At 41.9% G+C, this 27,114-nt stretch overlaps 1 protein-coding gene across 5 annotated transcripts; it reads right to left on the bottom strand.

Annotated features, from left to right (window-relative positions):
• Positions 1–3,777: 3,777 nt before the first annotated feature.
• pacsin1b (protein kinase C and casein kinase substrate in neurons 1b) lies at positions 3,778–25,906 on the bottom strand. 5 transcript variants are annotated; one of them, XM_031871738.1, is made up of 10 exons: positions 25,776–25,906; positions 13,094–13,222; positions 10,212–10,368; positions 9,863–10,098; positions 8,874–9,029; positions 8,292–8,467; positions 8,078–8,198; positions 7,302–7,426; positions 6,601–6,839; positions 3,778–5,552 (listed from the first exon to the last, which is right to left on the bottom strand). In XM_031871738.1, the coding sequence occupies exons 2-10, from the start codon at positions 13,151–13,153 to the stop codon at positions 5,443–5,445; spliced, it is 1,380 nt and encodes a 459-aa protein (XP_031727598.1). In that variant the 5' UTR covers positions 13,154–13,222; positions 25,776–25,906; the 3' UTR covers positions 3,778–5,442. The 5 variants fall into 5 exon arrangements, with proteins under 5 accessions (XP_031727598.1, XP_031727596.1, XP_031727599.1 ...); XM_031871736.1 differs by lacking the exon at positions 25,776–25,906 and adding an exon at positions 20,238–25,750; XM_031871739.1 differs by lacking the exon at positions 25,776–25,906 and adding an exon at positions 17,487–20,228.
• Between the last annotated feature and the right edge of the window lie 1,208 nt (positions 25,907–27,114).

Here is a 27,114-nt window from a genome sequence, read left to right as displayed (position 1 = left end):
ACAACTTTAAACAGTTATTAGGAGGCACTAATGCATTTTCTTCTGACGACTAACTGTTTCTTTCATATCTGCCAAAAAAAGCTGGCCTTGGGCTATAATGAGCAGTTTAATCCTGCAGGTAAGAGTGTGTTGTGGAAGGTATATGCTCATCCCTGCATACAATGTAAAGGCTTTAATTCTCATAGGAGGAAACATGGATCTAAGATTTAAGTCTTAAGGTGATTGTGTGATACATGGTTATGTTAGTTATCAGAGCCATCGGGATGAAAGTCCCGGAGAGCACACTACGAAAAACAACAACCGTTTTTCAACATCCACCCTGGAAAGATGAGTCCATGCCAACACACATCCTTCTCAACTCCCTCTGTAGGGAGGGGCAAACACAGACAATATTAAAAGAGAAGAATCTATCCTAATACCCTTTTAAACCCGTTTAATTTAAATCGTTTTCCCTGCATTATCTTATCCTTTTTTTTTAACATCAACTTAAATACCCAGTTTGCCAAAGTTACTGTCTTTCATTGCTGAACAGGTGTTGAATTAATTAAACCTTCTGATTGGTTGAGTAACTTTAGCCGAAAAACTTTATTTTAGAACTTTAGCTATTTCTGCAACAATGAATCTTCTCCCAACGTGGCAAAATGAGGACATTTTACACTGATTCTCAGAGACGTATGCTTTGGAAGGTAAAAAAATTAATGCCAGTAAACGATAGCAGCTAGAACTGTCTGTGTCTGTTTGTTAAAGGTGAAAAGAATACACACGCACCACCCAACCACAAAATGTACTCAGAAAAGCAAATAGTAACAGTTGCAATGTTTTTTTGTTTTGTTTTTTCAGGCTTGCTGTCCCTGTAAGTCATGTACAATCTGTACTAGAATAAAATCCTCAGAAAATACGCAAATACCAACAAATAATAACTACAAATGTAGTCTAAAGCGATCTGCATTAGTTGACTGATGTCCACACCACAAACAAGTAGCATGTCATTAAAGTTTTGAAGAATAAAAATCAACCAATCTGTCTACGTTGGGGAAAGTCCTGAGTCACTGTGGGAATCTTGTAAGCTTGTCTATGACGTCCATTAACTGGCAGCTGGTGTGTTGATTTGCCGGATGATACTGAAGGATTCTTGGTATCTGTGGGATTCTGACTCACATTATGATGATTAAAGGGACAAAGAGCTGAATGTGGTTACTGCTGACCTCTAGTGGCAAACTCGGGCATGACGTTCAACGTTAAACCCAGGGGACACAGACTTAACCTTAATTTAAGTCCTTCTCAGACTAGATTCTAAAGCTCGGACTGTCTTCTTTACATACTCTGAATTCATTCAAAAGGGGGCACCACTCTTGATATATTTAACATAATAAGCATTCAGTCTTTTGCTTAAATGTGCATTGTCAACTGGGAAACCTTTATACACACAGGTGTGTGCCTTTCATCGTCAAATCCTGTCCAATCAATTTAATGTACCACAGGTGAACTCCAAACATCTCAGAGATGATCAAGACAAATGGGAGGCACCTGTGTTATGGCAAAGGATCTGAGTACTTAGATAAATGTGATATTTCAGTTCTTTTCTTTCGCATAACTTTTCTAAAATACTGTTTTCACTTGTCGCTGTGGGGTTTTGAGCGTAGATTGAAGAGGGACAAATGAATTTGAACAAGTTTAGTAAAGGCTGCCACATAATAAAATATAGCAGTCTGAATACTTTCTGAATTCACTGTAGATTATTAATATTGCTTTTACTGGTTCTTTATTGTTTTTACTGTTTCTGAATTCACCATGTAAAGTGCCTTGAAGTACCCTTTAAAGCGCTATACAACATAAATGTATTACTATTATTAGATCACCCACCGGGGTAATTTGGCAGAACCTTTACCTTTGATACTTACAGTACAAATTGCTGATACAGTAATGTACTGTAATGCTACTTGTAATTTACTATTTTGACATTGTTGTATTGGTACTTTCACTTAAGTTAAGGATCTTACTACTTCTTCCACCACTGACCCTAAATGATTTTTTTTGTATTTGTTGTATAGTGAGGACAAATATTGACTCAAAAATATTTAAATTCATTATGCAAATTTGCTTTAATTAAAGTCTACTACTTTTGATACATCATATTATTCTAATATTTAGCTATTAATCCTTGTTTCTTTGTTAACAGATCGCTATGGGTAAGAGATAAATGGCGGTGGAATGAAACTTAGTACATTTACTCAAGTAAAGTACAATTTGAGAAACTTTAGTATTTCTATTTCATCCTACTTCATATTCCACTATTATTCTAAGGGAAATACTTTAAAACTCCATTTATTTGACAGCCATGGTTACTGTTTACTTTACTGATAAAGAAGAAAAGGAAATTACACGTACAATTATTTTATAAATCTGATGAATTTCTGTAGATTAAACTACCAACAGAACATAATATAGCTGAACTTAGACACATTAATGCATCAGCAATAATAAACCAATAATCAAATATGTAATAGTATGGCAGAGGGGGAATTTATCCTGCAGAATGCGTGCTCAGTTCCCCAGTGTCTCTTGCGTCCCCTTACTTGTGTTCCTCAGTTGTCCCCACCTCTCGTTTTCCAGGGTCCCCTGATTGTCCCTCTGTGTGTTTCGGTGTGTATGTGTGTATCCCGTCCTGACGCCAACCTGGGCTCTAAGTCTACCCACACACGCACCTGACACCAATCAGCTCGTCACCTCTCCCTGCACCGCACACACCTGTCAGCAATTCACTCATCACCTCCACAGTACATCAACCCTGGCTCTCCTCCCAGCTCCTACAGTAAATGCTTCAGGAAGTAGCAGTTTGTGTTTTTTTAAGAGTTAGCCTCATGCCGATTTACTCTTGATGATTAATACTCTGTTCCACCACTGTTGTAAACACTGAAACATCAAGGCTACTTTTTTAATTTTTGATCTCAGAGTCTCATATGTGCCTCAGTTTTCTGATGACATCTTTTATTTTTGCGTATGCAGATGAACAGGCACTACAGTTTATAAATTACAGCACTATATACTAAAGAAAGAGAAATCCCTCTAAAACAGTTATCAACACTGCAGATCAATGTTTCCCGACAGAAAAGAAAGAAGCATTTGAGTAATTTTTGAAAAATATGATTTTACCATCCGTCAGTGTATCACCGGGGTTTCACAGTGGATGCCGCAGTTGTAGCTCTTTCACACTTTTTACAGTACACTTGTTAACCGTTCTGTTTCAAATAAAAGACGCTGAAGTCTTTAAATTCATATCTCCAGTCAAGACAAAGAGGAACTGCATGTCGTGTCGGTGTAAACTGAGCTGCAGGAGTTGGATTCTGTGGAAGGGAGCTCTGGTTCACTTTGTTAAACACGATGGTTGACAGTCTTTGGAGTAGCAGGGTGGTAGATTTCGGTATAAGGCAACATTTATTTCGACCCCTGCTTACGAGGAGCAACAGTTTTCAAAAGAGCATACAAGAAGCACAAACACAGAACAAGAGACCTTTCCCTCCTGGATCTTTTCAAAATGCACTTCTCTGTCGTGCAGCAGAAAAGCCCGTCGTCTCATCAATATTTCACAGACGGATCCTCTTCCCTGCTTTTTTGTGCAGCGCTCGTTGCAGCCCCTCTCGGTCTGCGTCAGTAAGACGACACCAGACTTCCTCATCGACGAAGGTGTACTTTTCACCAACACCTGTGGTTACCAGGTGCAACAAACCAATCGACGAGTGCTGTGCTGCCACGTGCGCTCCTCACCTTTTTTGTTTGTAGGAAGTTTCATTTTCTGATTAAACTATAAAGATGTGCATATGTAACGCAGCTTGTGGTTCTGGTGCACAGCGAAATAGAGGAAAGAGGAAATTTGGAGGAAAGTAATTGAGGCCATGCACCGGATCGGTTCAGATCAGAGCGGCAAACAGTGTGTGGGAGCATCAGCATGCACACAATCACAGAGATAAGAGCTGGAAGCTGATAATGCCGAGTCACTGACATTCACTCGTAGTAAACATGTAACTGCAGAACTTAAAAAAAAAGAATAAATAAAACCTCGGTTGTGAAATGAAGCTAGTTTCCAGGCTTTGTTTCTTTTTATGGCTCCTGTGTTATTAACAGTCTGCACGTAAAGACACCACATGAAATGCTGTAGTTATAACCGGCACCTTGTCAGTGACGGGTGGGACAGTGGAGGTTAATGTATACAGTTCCTGCTCGGTTTGGTAGAGTACATATTTCCATTTCAAAGAGGAGCTCTGCTTAGTGACACTGTGTTTATTTTACTGATGTTGAGCGGTCTTTTTTTAAAATCTGGTTCAAAATGGTAATTCAGTGACATGCTATGGAGTGCGGCAGGAAAACAACTAAATCCATCAAAGGAATAGTTTGACATATGCTTATTAGTAATGGAGGAAAAGAATGATGCCACTCTGCACTGTTTATGCACACACGTATGAAGCCAGAGCCAGCAGCTGGATAGCTTAGCGTAGCATAAGACACGAAGCAGGGGGAAAGGAGCTAACCTGGCTCTGTCTCTGAAGCTCACCAATTAACATCTCGTATCTTGTTCGTTTAATTGGTAGAAAAAAAAAGTATAGTGGGGGCGGGGGGTTGTGCTGTCTTTCTTGGCCAGGGACAATGATTACCAAAACTGAAGTGTATATATAGTCCATTCACTTAAATTTTGTAGGGATTAAACAAGGCATTTCAAAAGTCCGACACTGAGAGAGTCGTCCTCTCTGGATTAACAAAGGAGATATAATAAGTGAGCTTTAGATGTGCTGGCAGGCCGATTTTGTTCCCTTCAAAAAGAGTCTAGCTGTTTCCCATTATTTCCAGTCTTTATGCTATGCTAAGCTAACCGGCTCCTGGCTGTAGCTTCATGTTTACTGTACAAACGTGAGAGTGATATCGATCTTCTCATCTCACTCTCAGGAGGAAAGCGAATAAGCACATTTCCAAAACTATTCCTTTCATGCTAAACATGTAAATATTTCACAGATATTCAATGAGGAAAAAACCAAAACTGTACAAGCATCCAGACTGTAAAAAAAAAAAAAAAAGATTAAAATATATACATGAAATGCACAATGCATAGCTCATTGTCGCTATCCAGGCACAACCGACGATACCATATCAATAGGATGAGGAGAGAACATACTGTATGGCATGTTAGCGTCGCATCTGAAATCAAACGCAGCCACACACAAAAGAGACTGAAATATTTCTTTTTTTTTGCTTCAGTTGCAGTGTGTGGATGATGACTATGTGATCCTGAACTTGTTTCAGTAAAGTTTTCTCTGTGATGCTGAGATGAAGACAGGTCACCGTGCCCGACGGGAAGAGGAAGCTTTGCTTTCAAGTCTCTGGCAAATGTGCAGTTATGACTGGACGGTTCAGTCCGGGGTCTTCTGCCCTCCGCTGGAACGGCTACATCGGCTACATCGGCTCCACGTAATTGGCCGGGTAAAGACCCAGCTGCCCGTTGTCTAGACGACCTTTACACCAGCCCTGCTCGTCCTCGTCCTCCAGCTTCATCAGCCCGTCCCCTTCATCCATAAAAGGAGACAGAAATGTCCACTTCTGATTAATATAATACAGAGTCAATGTTACATGGGTCCTACAGCTGTAAACGAGAAGATTAAAGGACCACTCCACCAAAAATAACTCGTGTGTAGGATAGCTGCTGTTTACCGTGGTGACAGTAAATGACCAGTTTAATGGCAAAACCAAAGTATCAAGATATCAAAACCCCCTTTTTCAGCATAATTCACGAGTAATTTTATAAACACTGGTGGTCAGTATGGATACAACCTTTTACAATAGTTAATCTAATTCAACATTGGGTTCTCTCAGTTTGGAGTTTGCATGTTCTCCCTGTGCCTGCGTACAGAAATGTACCAGACGTGAATGTTGTGCTTTTGGTTAATTGATTTGAAGGAATAGTTAGACATTTTGAGAAATACAGTTTTTTTTTTTTATTGTCAAGCGTTAGATAAGAAGACCGATACCAGTGTCAAACACTGTCTGTTAAATGTAAGGTAACAGCCAGCGGCAGGTTAGCTTAGCTTAGCATAAAGACTGGAAACAGGGGGAAACAGCTAGCCAGGCTCTGTCTAAAGGTCACAAAATAATTGCCGTAAAGCGGCCCTGCTTACTGATTTTTAAGTATTTCTTTCACCTCATAAAATATGTATAGTGGTATCATCCAACTGTGATGACAACTCATAACACTAAACACACAGCTTCTGTTTGTCGCTAATGTTTATTATGTTTATTACACAAACTACAGTTTCTTACATCGGTCATGGGCGACACAAAGGTCGTTTTTTTTTGCAATGCAACTTCATTACTCCTGTAATCCATTTTAATTGTTGATTTAACAAATCAATGCTTTATTGCCATTGATAGGAATTTGCTTTGGTGAGCTAATGCAATACAAAACGTACAAAGAGTATTCCTTTGACATCGAGCACTAACGGTGACAGCAGCAGGAACTGTACTTGACAAACTTCCATTCGTTAGTGAAATCGTCACTCTTGAGTCGTTCCTGCGCTGTCGGGTATTCATCGTTTGGTCAACAGGTGTCACACTCACCTGCTCTGAAGCTGAGCTCGTCCTGCTCTTGGCCTTCGTAGTCGTACAGCGCTCTCACTCTCACACCTTTCCCCACTTCCTCGTCGAAGGGGTTGGTCCCTCCGTTGGTGTCGTTGCCCGAGTCCGGGGCCGTCTGGTCCTCGTCTGGGGCCATCTGGTCCTCGTCCGGGGCAGTCTGGTCCTCGTCCGACCACTCTGTGGAGGCCGTGTACGCCTGGTTCTTCTCGTAGCTGCTGACACTGCACATTTCAGCAGAACATTAGTGTTCAGTCCCACCAGTTAAATATCATGACGTCCTCATGCCGCGGCTGTTGATGCGGCTGTGTATGTTTTAGTGTGTTGTTGTTTTTTGCTCTATCTTATTGACTTGTGAACCATTTCTGCTCATACTACTACTGCTGCAATAACTACTATTACTATTAATATCAATAGGACTACAGTACTTTAGTTGTGTTTGTGTAGTTGTGATTAAAAGATGACAATAGTTACTCATTTATAAAACACTTAAATTAAACTAAATTACATAAAAAATGACATGAATACAAACGAATATTAAATATAAATGAGACACCATATGGTGAAGGAAGACACTGATTATACCAGATATAGTATGCAAAGGTAAACTGATGATTTACAACATACATTTAGAAGATGAGAATCTACTAAATAAGTGTGAAAATGTGACATATGTGGGTGTTTACCTTCCCCGGTCTACAGCTTGAGCCTGGTCGACTGCTGTTGTGACGTTAGTCAGCATGACTCCATCGCCGCCTTTCTTTGACTTTTCTTTCTTCGAGATGTTATGGGTAAGGTCTGGGTTGTACTCCTGCAAAACATAGGAACTACTGATCAATTCCAGGCACATCGCTCAGTGTGAAATATTTAATTAACACTTATTTTGAGCAATACCAATCAATATGATGCTAATCCATGCTGGACACTGCATAAATATTCCATAACCAACTTTTACTACCACTTTGCAAAATGGTCGGCTCTCCTTTTAGTATCATCTAAAGAAAAACATATCATCATTTTATTTGTTATCTTTGTTTTTATTGCTGTTAAACTAGGATAGATAGAAAATGTAATATTAAAGGAATAGCTCAACATTTTGTAAAGTATGCCTACTTGCTGAGATTAGAAAAAGTATCTTCCTGGAGACTTGAGGAACTTGGCCAAGAATTAGTCCAGCACGACACATACACTTTGATTCAACAAACAAGATATAACATGTTAAATAGTTGGATTTTGTTCCCATTGAGTCAGGCTAGCTGTTTCCCCCTGTTCTCAGTCTTTATGCTAAGCTAACAGGCTGCTGTCTGTAGCCTCATTGTTAGCACACAGACATGAGAAACGTATCAATCAAACTCTCAGCAAAAACAAATGTCAAGCTATTCCTTTTGATGATTGGCCAGCATATATACTGCAGGTCTCCAGCGATGTTTTAACGTCTTACAACTTAAGCCTGTGTCTGTACCTCAAACTGGGGCCAGTTCATATGCATGCCGGGGCCGTTGGTGTTGCTGAACCACTTCAGGTCTTCCTGCGGGCTGGACGACGTGATGGTGCGTTCCAGTTCTCCGTACACTGTAGCATAGCTGTGAAAAGACAGCGAGGGGTTAGCGTACGAGTGAATGATTATCTGACAACCATCGCCTCGTCGTATTCACTGTTATATGAGCGACTCAGACCTTTGGTCTTCCGTGAGGTTGAGGTGGCGTTTGACGTCCAGCAGCACCTCCCTGAGGAAGCTCAGCCTCTTCTCTTCAAACTGCTGGCACTGATCGAACACCTGCTCCATGTTCTCCATGTACTGTGGAGTGCACTTACTCAGCTCATCCAGAGCCTTCTCATACTTCTCCTTGGCCTTGGTGGGAACAAACACACACATACAAGACACACTTAACAGCCTGAAATTAATCATGTTGTTCGATATCTCACTGCGGTCAAATGTTGAGTCGTATTAACCTTGAAAGGTAAATAAATGTGTTTTTAAGCACAACGAAGAATCGTGGTTCAAGAGCGTGACGGTCAGTCGAAGGAGACCGGAGTCCACTTCAGCCCAGAATAGCTAACGTTGGATTAACGAGGGAGACGCATACATGTAGAGGGGGAGGCGTGGTATTCAGTCACACATTAATAATGTAGCTAAGAGGCCTTTATGACACTTGGCCCGGTGGAACCAGCTCTATATCTTAAAATAGCCTGCGAGTTGATTTGCTTTGAGCTTGAGTAACTTTTTCCCAACGAGCTGCAGCAGTCGATGCTCTCACCTTCTGTGAGTCCTGCTTGCATTTGTCCAATTTCTCGTGGAGTTTCTTCTGCTGGTCAGCGGTCACCGAGGCCTCTCCCTTACCGTTGGCCTCTCTGGTGGACGCCAGCTTCTCCTCTTTGCAGGCCATGTGGTAGGACTTCTTGGCAGCCTCGAGCTAGAGGAACAAGAGTACATAAACACATTCAATCTTGTTTGATCATATGAGAAATATACACATAAACTCGCCATAAAAGAAGTAGGGCTGCAACTAATGATTATTTTCATAACTGATTAATATCACCATTATTTTCTTGTGAAAAATGCAGCAAAAATGCAGAGTGATAATCCTAAAGTTATTCAGTTAACCATCACATAAGATAAAGAAAAGCAGCAAATCTTCACAATTTGAAAGCAAAAAATAAGGAATGTATTTTTAATGATTGACCAATGATCTATATAGTTGTTGATTGTTTAAAATCTAAAAAGAAGCTTGTATTCTGAAACAATCAGTGGTTAATTCTTTATACAACTGTCACATGATAAGCGACTGCAACAAAAAGTAGTTGTAAAAGTTCTCAGTTGTAGAAAAATGACTTGAAAATATTGGTTTCAGCTGATGCTGATATTAAAAGCGACATAAATAATCTGTTCCCCTGAATGATAAAAAAATAATATTCACTCTTTTGGCAACAAGTCATGTAGACAGTTTTACTTTCATTTGTGAAATATCTGCTGCCACTGGAGCTCAAAATGAGGTGAGAATAGTTGTATTTGTATTTGTGTATTTGTCGCTGAAAAATGATATCTGAAAAACTCAACAACAACACATCTCAGAAACTAATTAAATTAATTAATCCCATTTAATATTTATGGTAGTCTCCATGAAACCTCTGCAGCTAAAACAAACTTTTGACCCTTTTTAAAATGAGTTCAATATCTTTGGACAGTCTGAAAATGTGTCCACTTAATTGCACATGACTGGATGCGTCAACAATAAAACTTTCTCACCTCTTTTAGCTTTTTGGCCCAGGGTTTCTGGGCCTTCTTGAAGCCCTCGTCTGCCTCTTTGGTTTCCTTGAATCCTCCCATCATCTGTTTGTGGTACAAGTCTTTCTGCCAGTTCTTCACCTTCTCAAAGTCCTCGTTGATCAGGTTGTTTTTCACCTCCTGGTGAAGCTCGCTCACCTTCTCCGCCTCCGTCATCACCCCCATCCAAGCTCGCTCTACTGAGCCGTACTGAGGCCCTGGTAGAGGAAGGGAAGGGTCAAGTCAAGCATCGTATCCCAAAAAAATACAGATTATGTTTTTGTAGAACATTATGTGAATTTGCACCACATGAGTGTGAGACAGCGGTCACCTTTGTCTACCAGCTGTCTCCACCTCTTGGACCACTCCGTCAGTTGCTGTGAGTAGGCTTTCTCAATTTTGGCACGCTCCTGGATGCAGTTCATCAGGTCATTGCAGAGCCGGTGACCGTCGTCAATCCGCTTCACTGTACGTTTGTAGTTCCCAACCTTACATGGAAACAAAGTTACCGTCAGTCAAATCAATGGTATTAAAGGAATAGGTCGGCTTTATGGGACATAAGTTGCTTTCTTGCTGACAGTGTGAGAGGATCGGTGCGAAGCTGCAGCCTGGAGGTGATTAGCTTAGCTTAGCATGAAGACTAGCCTGGATCTGATCAACGGTAACAAAATCCACAAAGAGGTGCTGGTAGGTGGGTTTTTTAAAAGGGCAAGTCTAGCTGTTTCCCCAGACTTCCAGTCTTTGTGCTAAACTAAGCGAACCAGCTGCTGGCTGTAGCTTCTTATCGAATAGATGGATATGAAAACGTATCGCCTTGTACAACGGTACACAGCACAACGTAATAACCCTTTATATGACGTCTTCACCTCCTGGTGGGAGGAGAACATGTTCTCTAAATTTCCTTGAGGTAAAGAAAGATAATCTGTTAGGTTCTGATTTGTGGAGATTAGTTGAGGACTTTGACATTGATGCTCATGTTTTAAATCCTTCTGCTGCTTAAAAAATGAAGAGATGACTCTAAAGAGAGAATTTTCAGATTGTTTCTAGTTGCTAGAAATGATCCGCTAATTACAACAACAAAAATGGAAATTCCTCGTTATTGACAGTTGTGGCAGGAAGACGGCATGATTTGTGTTGCTCACTGTTTCGCTGTTACAGGAATCAGTGTGTGTGAGGTGCCTCCTCTAAAAGGCACTCAGCCTGCAGGTGATGCTGTAAGAAGGCAGGCGGAAACAGCAGGGGAGAGACTGCTGGTAAGAATGGATCTATGCACTGAACGCAGGGGGTGCGTTTATGTCATAGAATTCATCTATAACTCTCTGTAGACGCAGGAGCAGCAACCTCCCAGAGTTGTCTGCTCCTGCAGACAGAAAAACAGAGAGAGGATAAAATCCCACATCACTGCATTCATGTCACACATTTGTGAGAGAGAGGAAAAAAAGGACTGCATCTCTGCTGAATGTGTAATAGGTGTTTACCTATACCTCACTCTGAAAATGACACTCCACAAATCTCACACGTGGACTGAATGAAAGCAGGCGGGGAGGGATTGCATTCCACACCAGTCGTCTGCTTCAGCCGAGTCAGCGATCGGCGGGCAGCACTGCAGCAGCTCCACTGTGGAGCGACTGTGTGCTGGGAACAGGCACCTTTTGCTGCTCCAGCTGATCGCTGGTCGGAGAGACGCGGAGAGGATGAAACGCACCGCCGAGCCAAAGAGGACATTAATTATAAAACCCTGAACGTGTGAAGTGACGATGCGTACGTCTCCAATATACTCACTGAGCCCATCCGTCATAAATAAACACGCAGCAACATGACAGTCAATGGTATCTGTAGCTTTAGATGTGTCACACTTTGTTTCCTGGTTTGAACACCGTTGAACCGGCCTCATGTGTGTAATGATTTGAATGAATGGAACTTGTCGCTGAAATCACTTGGGACTGTTTGAGCTCAGGAAAGGTTGTTGTTGAGGTAATCTCTGGGGAGAAACCCAGTGCAACATACTGTCATCTAGAGCTAAAACAATGAATCAATGATTCAATCAGCGAAATAAACTGTTCTGACAAATGATCACTGAAGTCATTATACAAACAAACATGACAAACATTAGTCAGCTTCTAAGTTGTGATGATTTGCGGATTGTCTTTGATTCATTTGACAGTAATCTGGATATTTTGGGCTCATTAATATGTAATCAGAGGATTTAGAGAACAGTTTTCCCTATTTGCAGACTATATATTTCATCCTTAATAAAAGTCATTGTTACTTGCAGCCCTACTATCATACCATCTTTTAAGTTGTCATCAGACAGACAGCAGATGGCTTCAATTTGCAACACTTATTCCTATCTTTAAACGGTAGACAGATGTTGGACGAGTCAGTATGGAAGTGATGGAGCACACTGGAAAACCTGTACGTTGTAGCTGTCATTGCAACAACAGTCCTAACAAGCTCCAGACCCACATATATGTAGAGGCCAGGACAACAACTTCAAACTCAAAGGCTCAGGCCTCATTTAAAATGTGATACAAACAATGAAAAACCCAACCTTGCTCCACACACAAGCTCATTAGCAAAGGCTCAGTAGCTAGCACCCACAAATGTGGGACAACCTAATTGAAAAAATGAGAAAGTGGGGAACAAAAGGAAGAGAAACTTCAAAGACAAAGAGGTTGCGATACAGGAAATGAGGTTCAGCTACAACTAAAATGTTTAATTTGGCAACTTCAGCCTTTTTACAGCATGAAGGCAGGTGGTGATAAATACTGCAAACTGTATCATCTCTAATAAGAGGTGACAACTATTGCAGCTCATAAAAGAGACATTAGTGTCACCTCAGTGTCATCCATAGGTGAGAATAGAGCAACCACATAAGAGGCTGAACCAAAGCAGTAGATCATTTGTTTGATAATTGTTGCACTCATTCTAATCGTTGCATAATAGAAGATTCCGCTGGCTCGGTCAACTCCATTAGAGATAATGGCACTAATATTTAGCCGTTTGTCATCATGCTGATAGATTAAAAGCCAATGCAACCGACAGTACTGATGAATTATTCTTAGAATTTAGTGTTTATGTGTGAATTTGTGCCTACATGCAGTTGAAGGCCTCAGATCTCCCCCCCCCCCGGCGAAGCATGCGCAGGTTCAGTGAGCGTTCATCACCACCGAGCGGTATTCAGTTCCCAAAGACTGTTCCCTGCCATCTCACCTCCCAGAAACTGTCCGTGGTCTCCTCCTGGCTGGCGGACTCGTCGTAGGCTCCAGACATGGTCTCTCCAGATTTGGCAGGGTGGCTTCAGGCTGTGGCGGTCTGCAGCAGAGTAACGCTCCTCATGCACTGGAAGAGAAGACGAGACGACAGAGACTGTGAGAAGTAAACGCTGAGATTATAAATGTGGTTATTAGCTGCAAAGAATGTTGCTGCATACACTGGCAGCAAACCACGACCAGGGCACCGCAAGAGATTATTAAACACGCAGAATTAAATTAAAGAAAGAACAATAGATAATGTGACTCTATGGCTGAGAGATAAATAGCATATTCACTGCCCGTATTATCCATGTTTTGAAAAACAATTGATGAAATATAGTATAAAGCTATTTTCATTATCTGCTGATTGATTCGATTGTTAGTCTATGAAATGTCTAAAGATTGTGAGGATTTACACATAATGTCACAATTCCCGAAAGCCCAAGATTACTTCTTCAAATTCTTTTCTGTCCAACAGGCCAAAACCCAAAAGTATTCAGTTTACAACAATTATACAAAACCTAGGACAGCAGAACATTCTCATAGTTGACAAGCTGGAACAACTGAGTGTTTATTAGAACACGATTACTTAAACGATTCATCGATTATCAAAAAATGTTAACGGATTCACTTTCTTTCAAACAATAAATTGACTGCTTCATAAACTATTTCAGCTGCAACTAAAACATTTTTGAAAATGTTGATTAAAATATATGCCCCTCATAATATGTGCCACCTGCCCAACATTCCCACAGCTACGGGAGCAACTTGTGGTTAAGTGTCTTGGCCAAGGACACGTCAAAACGGAGCCGGGGATCGAACCGCCGATGCTCTGATTGAAGGACGACCCTGCTCGACCACTGAGCCACAGATAACACATCTGAATAAGCGAGCACACATTCGTACAAAGTACAAACTAAAGGTGATGACATCAATGATTATCAGCAGTGGAAATCAAAAAATCACTTCCCGAGCATTTTATGTTACACAATACTTTCCACTGATATCAGGACGGCTCAGATACGTACAAAACCACCCCTACTCCCCAGAGACCTCTTTGCTAATAGATGCAATGACTGGCTGGTAACTAGTGGCATCAACTCACCCAGCTTCTGTCAGAAAGAACACTGTCGCCTCATTGCAGAGTAATCATCCCTCATGAACATTATCACAAGGCCACGCTGGAACACCGTATGCTGCTGCAGAAAAATGAATAGCTCTGACATGACAACATGAGAGAAGGACGATAGGAACTCTAAACGATCCACTTATCAATCCATCCATGGATCGACTGTTGAGCGGGCCTACCAGGCACAGGCACAGGGCCCCTTATTGGAAAGTCAATCAAACAACTACAAAGACACACAAAACAACCACAGAGATGCAAAATGATAGCAGAACAACTACAAAGACAGGCAAAACAACCACAGATGCAAAATGATAGCAGAACAACTACAAAGACAGGAAAAATTACCACAAAGACGCTGAATGACCACAAAGATATGCAAAACGACCACAAAGTGACGCAAAATGAACACAAAGAGACATGTCTAGAGAGGATGCAAAATGAGAAGCAAAACAACCACAACAACAAAGAGAAACTAGACATGACTGCAGAGAGACGAAAACGACCACAGGGACGCAAAACAATCACAAAGCGAAGCAACGATCACAACAACAAAGAGACACAAAACGACTACAGAGAAATGCAAAAACGTCCGCGAGGAGACACAGAAGCTTTTGTCTGTGTTCAGAGGACCATTGCCTCTGATCTGTCCATGTATCTATCTATCTGCATAGGGACTGATTATCACAAGAAAGCCACTAAATAACAGAGAATAAGTAGGCAGTGATCGATGTCAAATGACGTCTAACAGACTAGCCTGTCAGCGGACTGACAACAGTATCCTGGTGCTGCTGCAGCCTCATCAGTGCCATGCTCACCTCCACTCGTTCAGGTTCAGCTCACAGCCGACACTGCAGTTTAAAAAGGGACCACACTGTTAAACTGCCACACGTTGACACGGCGTGCTGAAGTTACGATGGGCTCTAGGTAAGAGGTCATTAGCCGCTGCCGAGGAGTTTTGTTACATCTTCATAAAACCTAATCGGAGAACCTCTGTTCTGGTCATCTACAGTTCCTGGCCCTAATCCTTTGACCGAAGAAAGCTTTTTAAGTCCATTCGAAAAAATAACATAAAAAACTTAAAGGGTTGTTATTTGTGTTGTTTTACAACACCATCATTCAAGATGGGCTTACAGTAAAGGAGCTGACTTTTTGAGGTTTTGGGAAATACCGAGTCCAGCAAAACATTTTTGAGCAAGCAGCATGAGCCTCCTAAAGCTTCCCAAATAAACTTCAATTTTACAGAAATAATTTCAAACACTTGTCTCTTGAGTCTCACTGAAAGAAAAGAACATGAAGGCTCCGTCTGGATTATTGTAGCTGTGTGCACAGGGAGCTACTTGGGGAGAAACCAGACGACTTGCCCCGTATTGTTTTCCTGGATCTCTACAACGAATGTGGTGAAGGTTAGCGTGACCCTTTGTCAGAACGGATATCAGAGCTTCCCACCTGCACCTGAGCTCCACAGAACTGTTTAATCAATCCCCACTTTCAACTGCACTACCCCACTATGATATGAGGACAAAAGTCCAGACCTGCTGTTACTTTAGATAGTTACACAAGCATAAATCACTGAAGGGATACTGAGATGGAAAAAAAGATTACACAAAATATTAGGTAGGAAGAGCGACAAACGGAAACCAACACACACAAAGAAACAGAACACAGATGGAGATAAGATGCAAATGAGCTGCTATTTGACTGTCCTGCTATCAGCTCAGTGAAATGTCAGCTGCAGATAGAAAATTGTTTCACTGAGCAGTGCTGTGCTGGACAACAAAATATCAATGAACAGATAAAACGGTGAAAGCATTTGACAAGATAAATGTATGCTGAGTCATCTAGCCTACGATGAATAACTACAGCTGCATGTTAAAGGAAAAGTTTGACATTTTGGTAAATACGCTTATTGACTTTCTTGCCGAGACTTAGATGAGAAGATCAATACCACTCACAGGTGGCAGTAAATAGGAATCTTCAGCCAGCAGCTAGTTAGCTTAGCACAAAGACTGGAAACAGGGGGAAACGGCTAGCAGCTACAGCTAGCTGGTTCCCCCTGTTTCCAGTCGTTATGCTAAGCTGCTAGCATTAAGCGTGAAGACATGACAATGTTGACCTATCAAAAAGATAAAGCTCATTTTTGCTCAAAGTCAACACCATTTGATTTATCACACAAGTCTATGAAGCATCAAGCGACTGTTCCAGGTCAGCACTGTCCACGCTGTGCATGTTTATGCTTCTCTGAACGGCCCATACTCCACCAGCTGATCAAAAATTGACGGAGAGAAGATTGTCTCGTAAAAAAAGAAATCTCACTAAGCCAAATCTGCCGATGAAGAGGGATTTGATGCAGAGGAGACAGGTGAAACAACAGAAAGAGGAAGGCAGGGATGTGCTTTGATGGGAGGTCAGGGGGAGGGGTGGGAGCTGCATGGGTATTTGGGTCAACCGTGAGCCGACGCATGGAGCGACAACGAAGGGCAGAGATGAAATGACAGAGGGGAAGTGAAGGAAAACTCCCAAATCCCAAATCCTGTTAATTGAGGGGGAATTTGCACAGCAGTCGAACCCAACGGCTTGGGGCAAAACAGGCGCCTCGGCCGGATGCAGCGGGGAGCATGGCATGAGTGGGTGTTCATCATGCTTGGTTAATCCATTAGCTACGTGCCGAGAAGGGGGCTTTTGTTCAGGCGAGCCCTTTGCTTGGCTCGCAGAAAGGCAGATCACAGTGTAGCAAAACAGTCACCGACTAGCTTCTTCAACATTTTTTTGTTATCAAAGCCAACAAGTAGAAATAAAACGACAGAAATAATGACATCAACCTGACTATATTTCTAATTCAGAGTGCACTATCTAGTGAGTGTTTCACTGTGGTTAGACAAACAATACCCCCCCCCCCCCAACACACACACACAAACCCAAACATTGGCAGCACCCTCCAAGGTTTAGTCACCACCACATTGATTCACTCTTCTTCCCTTCTTTCATCAATACATCCTGCAGTCCAAGCAAAAAAGATCCATATCCTCAAGCACTAAAAACTAAAAGAGCATCACAGGGGATCCCCATCCTTCGAAAGCAAGTGCACGCAAGCACCACACAGCACCACAACTCGCAGCCGGCATAGCGTCAACACGTCAAGAGAGCCCAAAACCCCCAAACAAAGACCCTGAACACAGCCGGAGAGAGGGAGAGCACAGCCCCCACCACAGCAACAAAAGCTTACCCCCAGTCCTCCATTAACGGCGGCTAAGGCTCCAGCTATGAGAAAAGAGACACGTGGGCTCCTCCAGCAGTCAGCCTCTCTCCTCCTCTTCTCCCCCCTTCCTGATTGCTTATTTTTCTCCCCTGCGCCGCCCGCCGTCCTCTCTGACTGGCTGAGCGTCGGAGCATCAGCGTGCCGAGCAGGAGAAGAGGAGCACTAATCTGTGATCGGAGATCTTCCTATCCCCGCAGCACTGTGCAGGGAAAATAGAAGAGTGTGTGTATGCTTTTTCAATGAGTGAGGGATAATCCTGTGGTGCTTTGCTTGAATGGCTCAGACAGAGCAGCAGGCCAGAGAGAGAGAGAGAGAGAGAACTGGTCATGGTGGAGGCATTTGAACGCCTCTATAAAAGCAACACGCATTAGGTCGTTGATTGTTTTTTAAATGCTAGGAAATGAACAAACTGTTTGGGTTCCTCCCTAAAGTAGCTTCTACAAGATGAGAAGACTTTGATATTACATATACATATTACACGCATTCACACCAGCTTTTTCAGGTTGCAAAGATACCCATGAGTCTTTAATATTTTGTCTCTGGTCGTGCAGCTGATGCTGCAGCCCGTTTCAGTTTCAGCTGCTAAACTTCAAGCCGTCCTCCTCTCTGTGGTGACCTGAACTGTGTTCAAATACATGCTGAACGTATGATGTAGATGTTATGAATTAGATATTTTTCAGTTTCTGTTGTCTGACAACGGAATGAGCATAAAATAATGATCTCATCGCAGGTCATGACACTGCTGGACGTCTGTGTGATCTGCTATTTGACATTTGGAATGAGTGATCACGGAGAGCGTACAACATAAAGTTCTCATCCTAATCACACAGCCCTCAGGGTTGCCTCATTGTGCTACTACAGTTTCATATGAAGGGCAACTGGATTTTTTTAGATTTATACACTCTTAAAAATGATGGAATTTCAAATGATCACTTTGTTCTTCCATTCCTCCCTCTCAGAAAATGTCTGTACTTAGTCAAACAGAGAAGAAGGTGGAATGAGGGAAAGTTTAAAATGTGTGGTCCATTGGTCTAGATAATAAAAGAGGCTTCATTCCAATACAGCATAAATTCCTTCAGTATAGGCTCCAGTACAACACAGGCAGGGCGGGGGCTAACTAAAAGGAGATTACGACGATATCAAGCCGAGCATATGAAGGGTGGAGGAGATCCCAAGGTAGATATACGTAAGCTGTTCTGAATGTGCACAAAGGCCAGAAAGCAGGTGTGTGCTGTTGACATGGCAGCTATAAAATGGTTAATAATTAGACATCGAGGTCGGAGCAAAAGTTAAGCTATACAGCTGTAGAGTCTAAAAGGGGTAAACTCAATAAATTCATAAATATGTTAATCACAAATGTTACAATCAAGCATAAAGAAAATGGTCCTCTATGACTCATACCAGGACATTTCACCAGCCCAGCTTCAGAGTCACCAGTCACCCTGCCAACCAGACTGACACGTTGTCGCTGTCTGATGGCCGGACTGTCGCGATGAGACGAGACCCGGCGGATCACAGAGAGCAGACGGCTGTGTGTCTCTGTTGAGAGTTCAGCTTGGTGTGGAGTCGTGAAGAGGACAGGTGAGCTGGAGGACACACGGGCCACAGTGTCCACTGTTTAGCGCGAGAGAAATCTGAGCTTCAAATCCAAAAGCTCAGGAAGAAGAACATGATTCAGCAAATGTACTTTGTTTACTGCAAACTCAAGAGATCAATGTGAGAGTTCATTTGAAACGTTCTGTAGTTTAATATCACCGCTGACAGTCCCTGATAAACATCCTGGCGTCTCTGCTGCAAACATGAGTGTTGCAGGTGAATCAAATGTGAATGAAGTGAAGAGAAACCTCCACAGCTATCGGTGTCACAGAGGAAGCCTCACAAAAAGGCATTTAACCCTCAGCTGCTCTGGTGGTTGCTGGTGTTACTCAATAGCCAACGAGGATTGTAGTTGTTGTGCAATTCTCCAGTACGTGTGTGTGTGTGTGTGTGTGTGTGTGTGTGTGTGTAGCTGTGTAGCTGTGTGAAGAAAAAAGTCAAAGATAAAAGTGCAACAAGAGGATGCGCTTAAAGTGCTCGTAGAATGATTTCAGGCAGCGGACAGCGATTTTGTTTTCGACAGCCAGACGGCAGAAGATCTGAAACTCATCCCAGTTTCTCTGCAATATTCATGTGTCATCAATAATACAGACGGTTCTGGACACAAGCAGACTTAAATACCTGTACAACGGCGCAATTTTCAGCTACTAGCAGAACACGCTCAAACCTCCCATCAAACTGTCAGCGGTCTAGTTGCATTGTGGGTAATGCAGGCACCGGGTTATGATGAGGAAGAGGAATGCATGGACTAAAGAAAAGACGATATCTCTGGTTCTGCTGCACTGATTCTGATCCTTTTTATGAGTGACAACAGTTAAGAGTGTAACGCTTTCACTCTTTTAAAGTCCATACCGTCGATAAGATAAGGCAAAGACCGAGCTCCGTGTGTACTTAACATAGTGATGACTTTCTTGGCTCTTTTGGACCATGACCTGTTTAAAACAACACACACAAAAAAAACCCTCATCCACTTATTTGAGGCGGAATTCACCACCTGCTATATGACAGGGGAAAAAAACGACCCAACTACAAATGCAGGTACAAAAACTACAAGTATACAACTTTAAGTTCTTGAAGTAGACACTGAGACGTGTCATTACAGATGGGAGCAGTTTACTGAACCTGGTCCGTCCTCTCTGCGGCCGCTCAGTCCTCGACGGCGTGACGCCAAGTGCTTTCTGACAGCCTTTCAGGAGAACCGTCACCTGCAACTCTACGAGTCGGAGAGCGTCACTGCTCCACTGCAACCATGACACATCCTGCGGTCTGCATCACTCACGCACACACACCCTGAACCTTGACATATCCCGGAGAAGACACATTAAACCATCAATAATTAGCCAGCTGTGTGGGAGGGTGGAGACCTGAGGGCTCTGCCTTGTCACACACATTCATTAGTCGTCAGGGAAAGGAGAATCTGAGACAGACAGGGACGAAAGAGACAGAAAGTTACTCGTGGCAAAAATAAAGAAGGCATACAGGAAGTACAGGGGGCGGAGACGGGCAGATAAAAGCCTGCTCTGTGGAGGACAGACAGGGATGAGTCAACATCAGGTGAGCCACGCTGCATCCACTCAATCAATACAGCTGATACGACGAACGCCTCATGTGAAGGATGAACAGTCTAATCGCTCTCAGCCGAGGAGCAAACATGTATACATGAATAGAAATAACTATTATGCCGGGAGAACAACGCGTGCGTCAACACATTTCAAACACTCAAAGCTCTTTTGTTATTTCGTCCTCTGATAATAGACGGCCTCCCGGGGGGGGGGGACTTGCAGGACGGACGCCTGACAATCCTTTAAGTCACGACAGACTCAAACAGAACCAAGTTGTCCGCCCACTATGAGACAGACGCTCGTCTCCACCATTGTGTGCCATCTGTGTATCATCTAATCATGTTCCTCCCTGCGGGGCTCATTCCGTTTGACCCCAGTGTTCCATCCCATTATTGCAGGCAGTAATATACGACCCCGGTGCGGGCAAAGGGAGAGCTGAAAGGGGTCGCAGGTCTGGTCTTGTAAAGAAAAACACACTCTTATAATTGAGGCTGTTCTCCTGCTGTGATTTGACAACATCCAACATCCTGAAGTCATTAGTCAAAGTCCTCCTGTTCCTCTTTCTCTCTAAAGCGCTCAAACATCTTTTAATTGTTTGGATTATTTGTATTTTTTATTAAATTAGTGACTATTTGCTGTTTTTGTTGGTTTATCTTTGGACACAGCCATGCTAGCTGTTTCATCCTGCTTTCAGCCGTTATGCTAAGCTAACCGTCTCCAGCGAGATATTTATGGAATGGTATTCTCATCTCATGCTTCCTCTTACAGTATTTTCCAAAATGTCGACCTATTCCGGGGAATATGCAGAGTGCTGTGGTGCCCTTGAGCAAGGCAAAATGTCCCTTTTATCAATAAAGATTCACATTTTAAAAAAATAAACAAGTTTAAGAATCTGACTGAGCATTCAGTCCCAACTGTCAGTAAATCACATTCTCCGTACTCTGTAATAAACAGTGAGGTTTGATGCGCGACACCAGTCACATCCTCTGACGTTCCACAAATATTGATTTCAATGAAACTCAATGGAAGTATGGGAATTCAATTAATTCAATGCAAATCCAAAGAAAACATCAATGCCTTTAAAGTGGCTTCTCTGGAGCTTTCGATCACACCACACAGTCCTCCGTGGCATTGCAGATATCTAAATGAACATTATTCCATTGGCTTAATAACAACTGAGACTAAAAGTTCCCTCTTGGCCTTGGAAACATAGACCTAGTGATATCATTTCACATTGACAATGTACTGTAGAGTGAGGTAATTAAACGCAGACACAGACTGTGGCCTGCGTGGTCTGGCGGATTAAAGACAGAGAGAAAGAAAACATGACTGTGATATTTGTGTGTGTGTTTGTATAGTTGAACAATGTTTAATATTCTGTGTAGAGACAATTTCTCACACTCCAGGGTTAAAAGAATGCAATCAATACTCCAGGGCGAGTGAGGAGGACCTCTGTGCTTCCCACTTTCTTTGTGATCAATAACCTTTTTATTCTTCTACTGCCCAGTGCAGAGAGACCGTGTCCATTGAAGCTCTTATAGGTTCAGCTGCTGGAGTCAAAGTGTGCTCACACTGAAGCTGAAACATGGCAAGAAAATGGAAGTGACTCATTCAGTGACAGTGCAGCTGCTGAAACACACACACACACACACACACTCACCCACACAACGCCTCTGTTGTTGTTGTCCTGAATGAGAACTCCTCTGGCTGTTAGAAGTGAGAGGAAGATGTGAGAGGAAACCCCATCAGTGATGCAGTCAGTATGTTGGCGTCTGTTCAGTCAGCGAAGGGAAAACAGCTTTTTCCAGGTAAATTGCTGTTATTTTGTTGAGTAAGCAAGCAACACCTACTGTAGTAGCAAACACACCGATACACACACCATACTGAAATAATCTGTGCGGAAATGATCAGTCATTGTTTGAGTCATTGTTCACACATGCCAGATATTCTCAGGTTCAAGCTCATCAAATGTGATTATTTGCTGCCGTTCTTTATCATATATGATAGGAAACGGAATATAAACATTATACATATTATAAGCTGCATATAAATCAATCATGAAAATGATTTTACCAGCCGTACTTCAAACATGCACACACACACAGACGCCATCTTTGACAAACCCAATCGCCATGGCAACACCTACAGTGGCCCTCTACAGCCCTTCACAGTAAACATCTGACACGCTGGAGCCTCAGAGCAGCAAACCTGAACAACCACTCAAGGCCTCTTGTTGTTCCTCTTAAGCTGTGAGATGGGTGTTACAGCCGAGGAGACACAAAGTCTATTACGTACTCGAGAAAGTGGAAGCATGCGCGTCACATGCAGACTCACAACAACTCACCCCCCCACACACTCCGTGAAACTCTTACCAGCAGTCAAACATACTCTGTACATCTTGGGACTGTCCTCAACCTGTACTGTCTACAGTGTTCATGAATTCATCATCACAAAGGGACCAGGATGCACCTCTGGATTAAAGAGCAGCACGGCTGGACTGTGTTGCCCCTGGAGCCGTTTGCTGCTGAGCTGCACTGTGCAGCTTGCTGGTTAGATTCTGCTGATTCAGCATCAACAGTGCAGCAGACTCAGACAGCAGAGGCACAACAGGGAATTTATGATCAGTGTCTGGGAAGATGCTTTCCAACACATCTCATGCATAACACATTTTCCATAAATATAATAGATTTCCCTCGTTTCGGATTCTCAAATGGGAACGTTTGATGATTTGCTTGAGTTGCATCCAAAATCCCTCCTTCGTTCACTCATTCACTGTTCTTCCTGTTTCGTAGACACTCAGCGGGTCAAATTAATTAAATATTATATCAGGTTCATCCTGGCTTTTCTTTCTCCATCACAGAGCTGCCATCTTTCATAAAACACTAAACAATAATTGGCATTTATTCTGTGCCAAGGCACTTCTTCTTCTTCTTCTTCTTCTTGATATTTCACGTTGGTCTGCAGCTCCACAGTTCAGCAGTTGCATAACGCTGTATGACCCTGGTATGTGATGGCAGCTCTGCCCTTGCAAACCCCCGGAGCCTTTAAGGAAATGCAGCCAGCCTTTCTCCCATGAGCCCCTGTGAGGATCCTATCTCAGGCTCCAATTACCTCACAGTGCAGGCCCAGAGTCCAGAGCCCTGCTCGCTCACCGTTCAGTCTCTGAACATGTACACGGGGTAAATGATTGACTTCAGTGTTTATCCATTGATGTTAGATGCAGAAGATGCTCCAATCTGCTCGTTCAGATGCTTTTCAGGAGAACAGTACATAAGTTATCGTGTTCAAATTTAAATTTTGTCTGAAGCCACGTTCTAAGTTTCAAAGTTTCAAAAGAGCTCCCGTCAGCCGGGGCCCGTGAGCACCAGATGTGACGCGCTAATAAGCTCGTAAGAGCAAATGGAAATTGGAAGCGAACAGAAGCGTCCACTGGGAATAACGTCGTAAAATCCATAGTTATTTATACAGAAAAAGAAAAGAAAGACTTTAGGTTTTAGTCTAATTAATTACATTAGCAATGACGGCTCATCTGTCATTGCTAAACAGAAAGGAGTTGAACCGGGCGCCGCAAATCAAATGAGTGACCCTCATTTGTCACAAGAATTAATCCAATTAGGCTCGCTCTCAAATACAAGCACTTCAACATGTATGTGTGAGGAGACAAATCCTCTCTCTCTCTCTCTCTCTCTCTCGAAATGACCCTAAACTATGATATTTCCATTCAAATTCAAACACTGAATATGAAGGTAAGATGCCTCTGCGTACAAATTATTCTCCTTGATAGGAAAACCAGAAATTATTCACAGTGTTCGCTCCCTGCATCCTGTAAACGACCGGCTCTTAAAGCAGATGTGCATTTGCTGAAGCTTTGCGTTGCAGGTCGATGATCAGAAATGAGATGAGATCATTTCCTCATAACAAACAGAGGATTTCTATACTCAGCAAAAAGGCTGAGTGAGAAGAACCATTAGTTTCATATTATTTTCTGAATAACAATTTAATTTACAATGATTGGAAAAACAGAGAAAGCATCAAATCCTCATGTTTGACAAGCAGGAAGGAGCATTTTTGCTTGATAACGACTTAGCAATAATTAAGACTATCATCAATGAATTAGTAATTAATCAACTGGTCATTTCAGCACTAGTGAGAATGACATGACATGTATTTTATCAGCCTGACAGTATTTTTGTCCAGCACACAGTATAGGTGAAATATAATCTGCTGCAAAAAGTACTCACTTTCTATGCAGAGTGACAATCTCCAGCATACAGGAAGTGGAAAATGACAGTATTAGTCTGTTGAAAAGACTACAGGCAAATAAAGTTGTTTTTTTTTTTAAATAAATTGACTTATATTTAGGGCATCCACCAAACTTTGGCTACAGATGGTATTCAACTCAACAGCTATACAGATTAGACAGGCAGCCTGCTGTACTGGCATGTACTCACAATGCAGCACACCAGTTCAGAACCGTGGACAGAGCTCATCAGACAGCCTCACGTGGAGGTCAGGCCTCACAGCAGCCCTGATCTGATCCGACACCAGCTGCTCTCCACTGATAAATCAAAAAAAAACGTGCTGGTCTGGAGGAAACACTGGCTCTCTCCCTAGTGATAGCTTCTCTTTCTCTTATGCTTCAGACATCCCTCCATGCCCGCTGCTGCTGGGTGTCTCACAGCCTCCTCTGCAAACCAGCTCCTACTAAATGTTGTTAAATGCATCTGCGTACGTCAAAGTGTACACCTTGATCACACACGGAGCACGATTCCTCCTCATGTGAAATGAGTGTCGTGAAGCAGGAGTACGTTACAGTCTGGCAGTGGTTCAAGTTACCGGCTCTCCAGCTCAAAGCTGCAGGTTTTTATGATACAGAGAGATGCTGTAACAATGACGTTCCCTCTCAAAACGATACACTGTGTTATGGACTTTAATTTAAACATCTGTTCTCACCAATAGATGTAACGGTTCGTAGATATCAACAGTAAAGAAACGGTGCATAGATATGAACAGTAAATTAAGCTACTTTTCCCACAACAAACCTAAGCTAGCTGTTGATCGCGGATATGTGGTTATTAAAAAATCAAGAACAACGTACCTAAATGATTTTTTAAATCCAGCTTCTTTGAATGTTTTTTTAAAATGTAATCATTGTCTTCATCAGCAGGAGCTGCCTCCGTTGTATCGCCGGTAGATCTGTCGCTGTAGGAGCCGCCAGATGGGGGATGGTCCGTGAGTCAAGGTAGCACTTCCGGGATGCACTTTCAACATAAATGTTTTGTAAGGTGGAAAAGTATATTGGCCAATAAAATTAATTAAAAATAAAAATAAAGATATAAATACAAATACAGATAAAAATAAAGTAAGATGTAAGAAAAACAGAGTGAATTAAATCAACTCATGAAATCAACAAACACAATAGATAAGACTAATTAAAACTAGGATTCAAAAAAGCAAAGACGTTTAAGTCACAGGAACCGGTTCATTAAGTAGGTTTTTACATAATTTTTTTGGGTACGTAACTAAAAACGGAAACTGCAAGAGTCAATAATCATCAATGTAAAATAGAAATGTACAGCAAAAAATATGTGAAATATCTTCTTTTATTTTCATGAAAAGAGCTGTACAGTGTTTAAAATTAAGAGGATGTAATGTGAAAGCTATCGTTTTAATGTGGCGCAAAAATGATTAGTTGATTATCACAAAATTATATTTATAGTATATTAATCACTTAGAACAAATTGGTTGTCAGTTCATGTAATTTACTTTTACATTTATTAATACAAATAACATGTCAATCAGCATACATGAAATGCACCTTTAATGGAAAGAAAAGGGAGAGGGGTATCAAACAGTGTTGTATATCTTTGTCATGTACTGAAGTATTTTAGAGGAAAATATATTTGAAATATGACTCTGAAAGGTATGAATAAACATTAATGAAACAAAAAGGTTTAGTTATTATCGTCTGTTGCTGCAGTTACTCTTGTATGAAAACGGGAACATACTTTTACGTAATACACATATTCCTTCTCTGGCAAAGAGAATAATGAGAAGATCAATACCACTCAGACTAGTATAAATGTGTGTATGCTAAGTATGAAGCTACTGCCCGCATTAGTTTAAACTGGAGACATGAGAAACAGATAGCCTTACTCCGTCCTAATGTAACAAAATCTGCCTACCAGCACCTCTAAGGCTCACTAATAAACTTGTTATTAATCTGTACACAATCTGTGTGTAAAAACACAAGTTTCTGCTTTATGGAGGGCTATATGCGAGTGCGATAACTTTCTGTAATATTGTCTTCACCCAGAAATATTTCATTTTAATTTATTTGCACACCGATAAGACTAAGAAAATAATTATAATGAAAAAAGGAAACTAAGCTAAATGAATAAAACAAGAAGAACGCAGAGTAATTACACAGTTAAACC

Source organism: Anarrhichthys ocellatus, unplaced genomic scaffold (genome assembly GCF_004355925.1).
Source record: "Anarrhichthys ocellatus isolate YVR2014 unplaced genomic scaffold, GSC_Weel_1.0 scaffold60, whole genome shotgun sequence".
NCBI classification, from domain to species: Eukaryota; Metazoa; Chordata; class Actinopteri; order Perciformes; family Anarhichadidae; genus Anarrhichthys; species Anarrhichthys ocellatus.
This window is presented reverse-complemented; position numbering and strand designations above follow the sequence as displayed.

Coding starts and splice junctions, on each gene's coding strand:
- pacsin1b (XM_031871738.1), bottom strand. CDS start 13,153: ATGTCTGGAGCCTACGACGAGTCCGCCAGCCAGGAGGAGACCACGGAC. Junction 9,030..9,862: donor GGGCCAAAAAGCTAAAAGAG/GTGAGAAAGTTT, acceptor TTGTTCCTCTAG/CTCGAGGCTGCCAAGAAGTC. Junction 6,840..7,301: donor CAAGCTGTAGACCGGGGAAG/GTAAACACCCAC, acceptor TGAAATGTGCAG/TGTCAGCAGCTACGAGAAGA.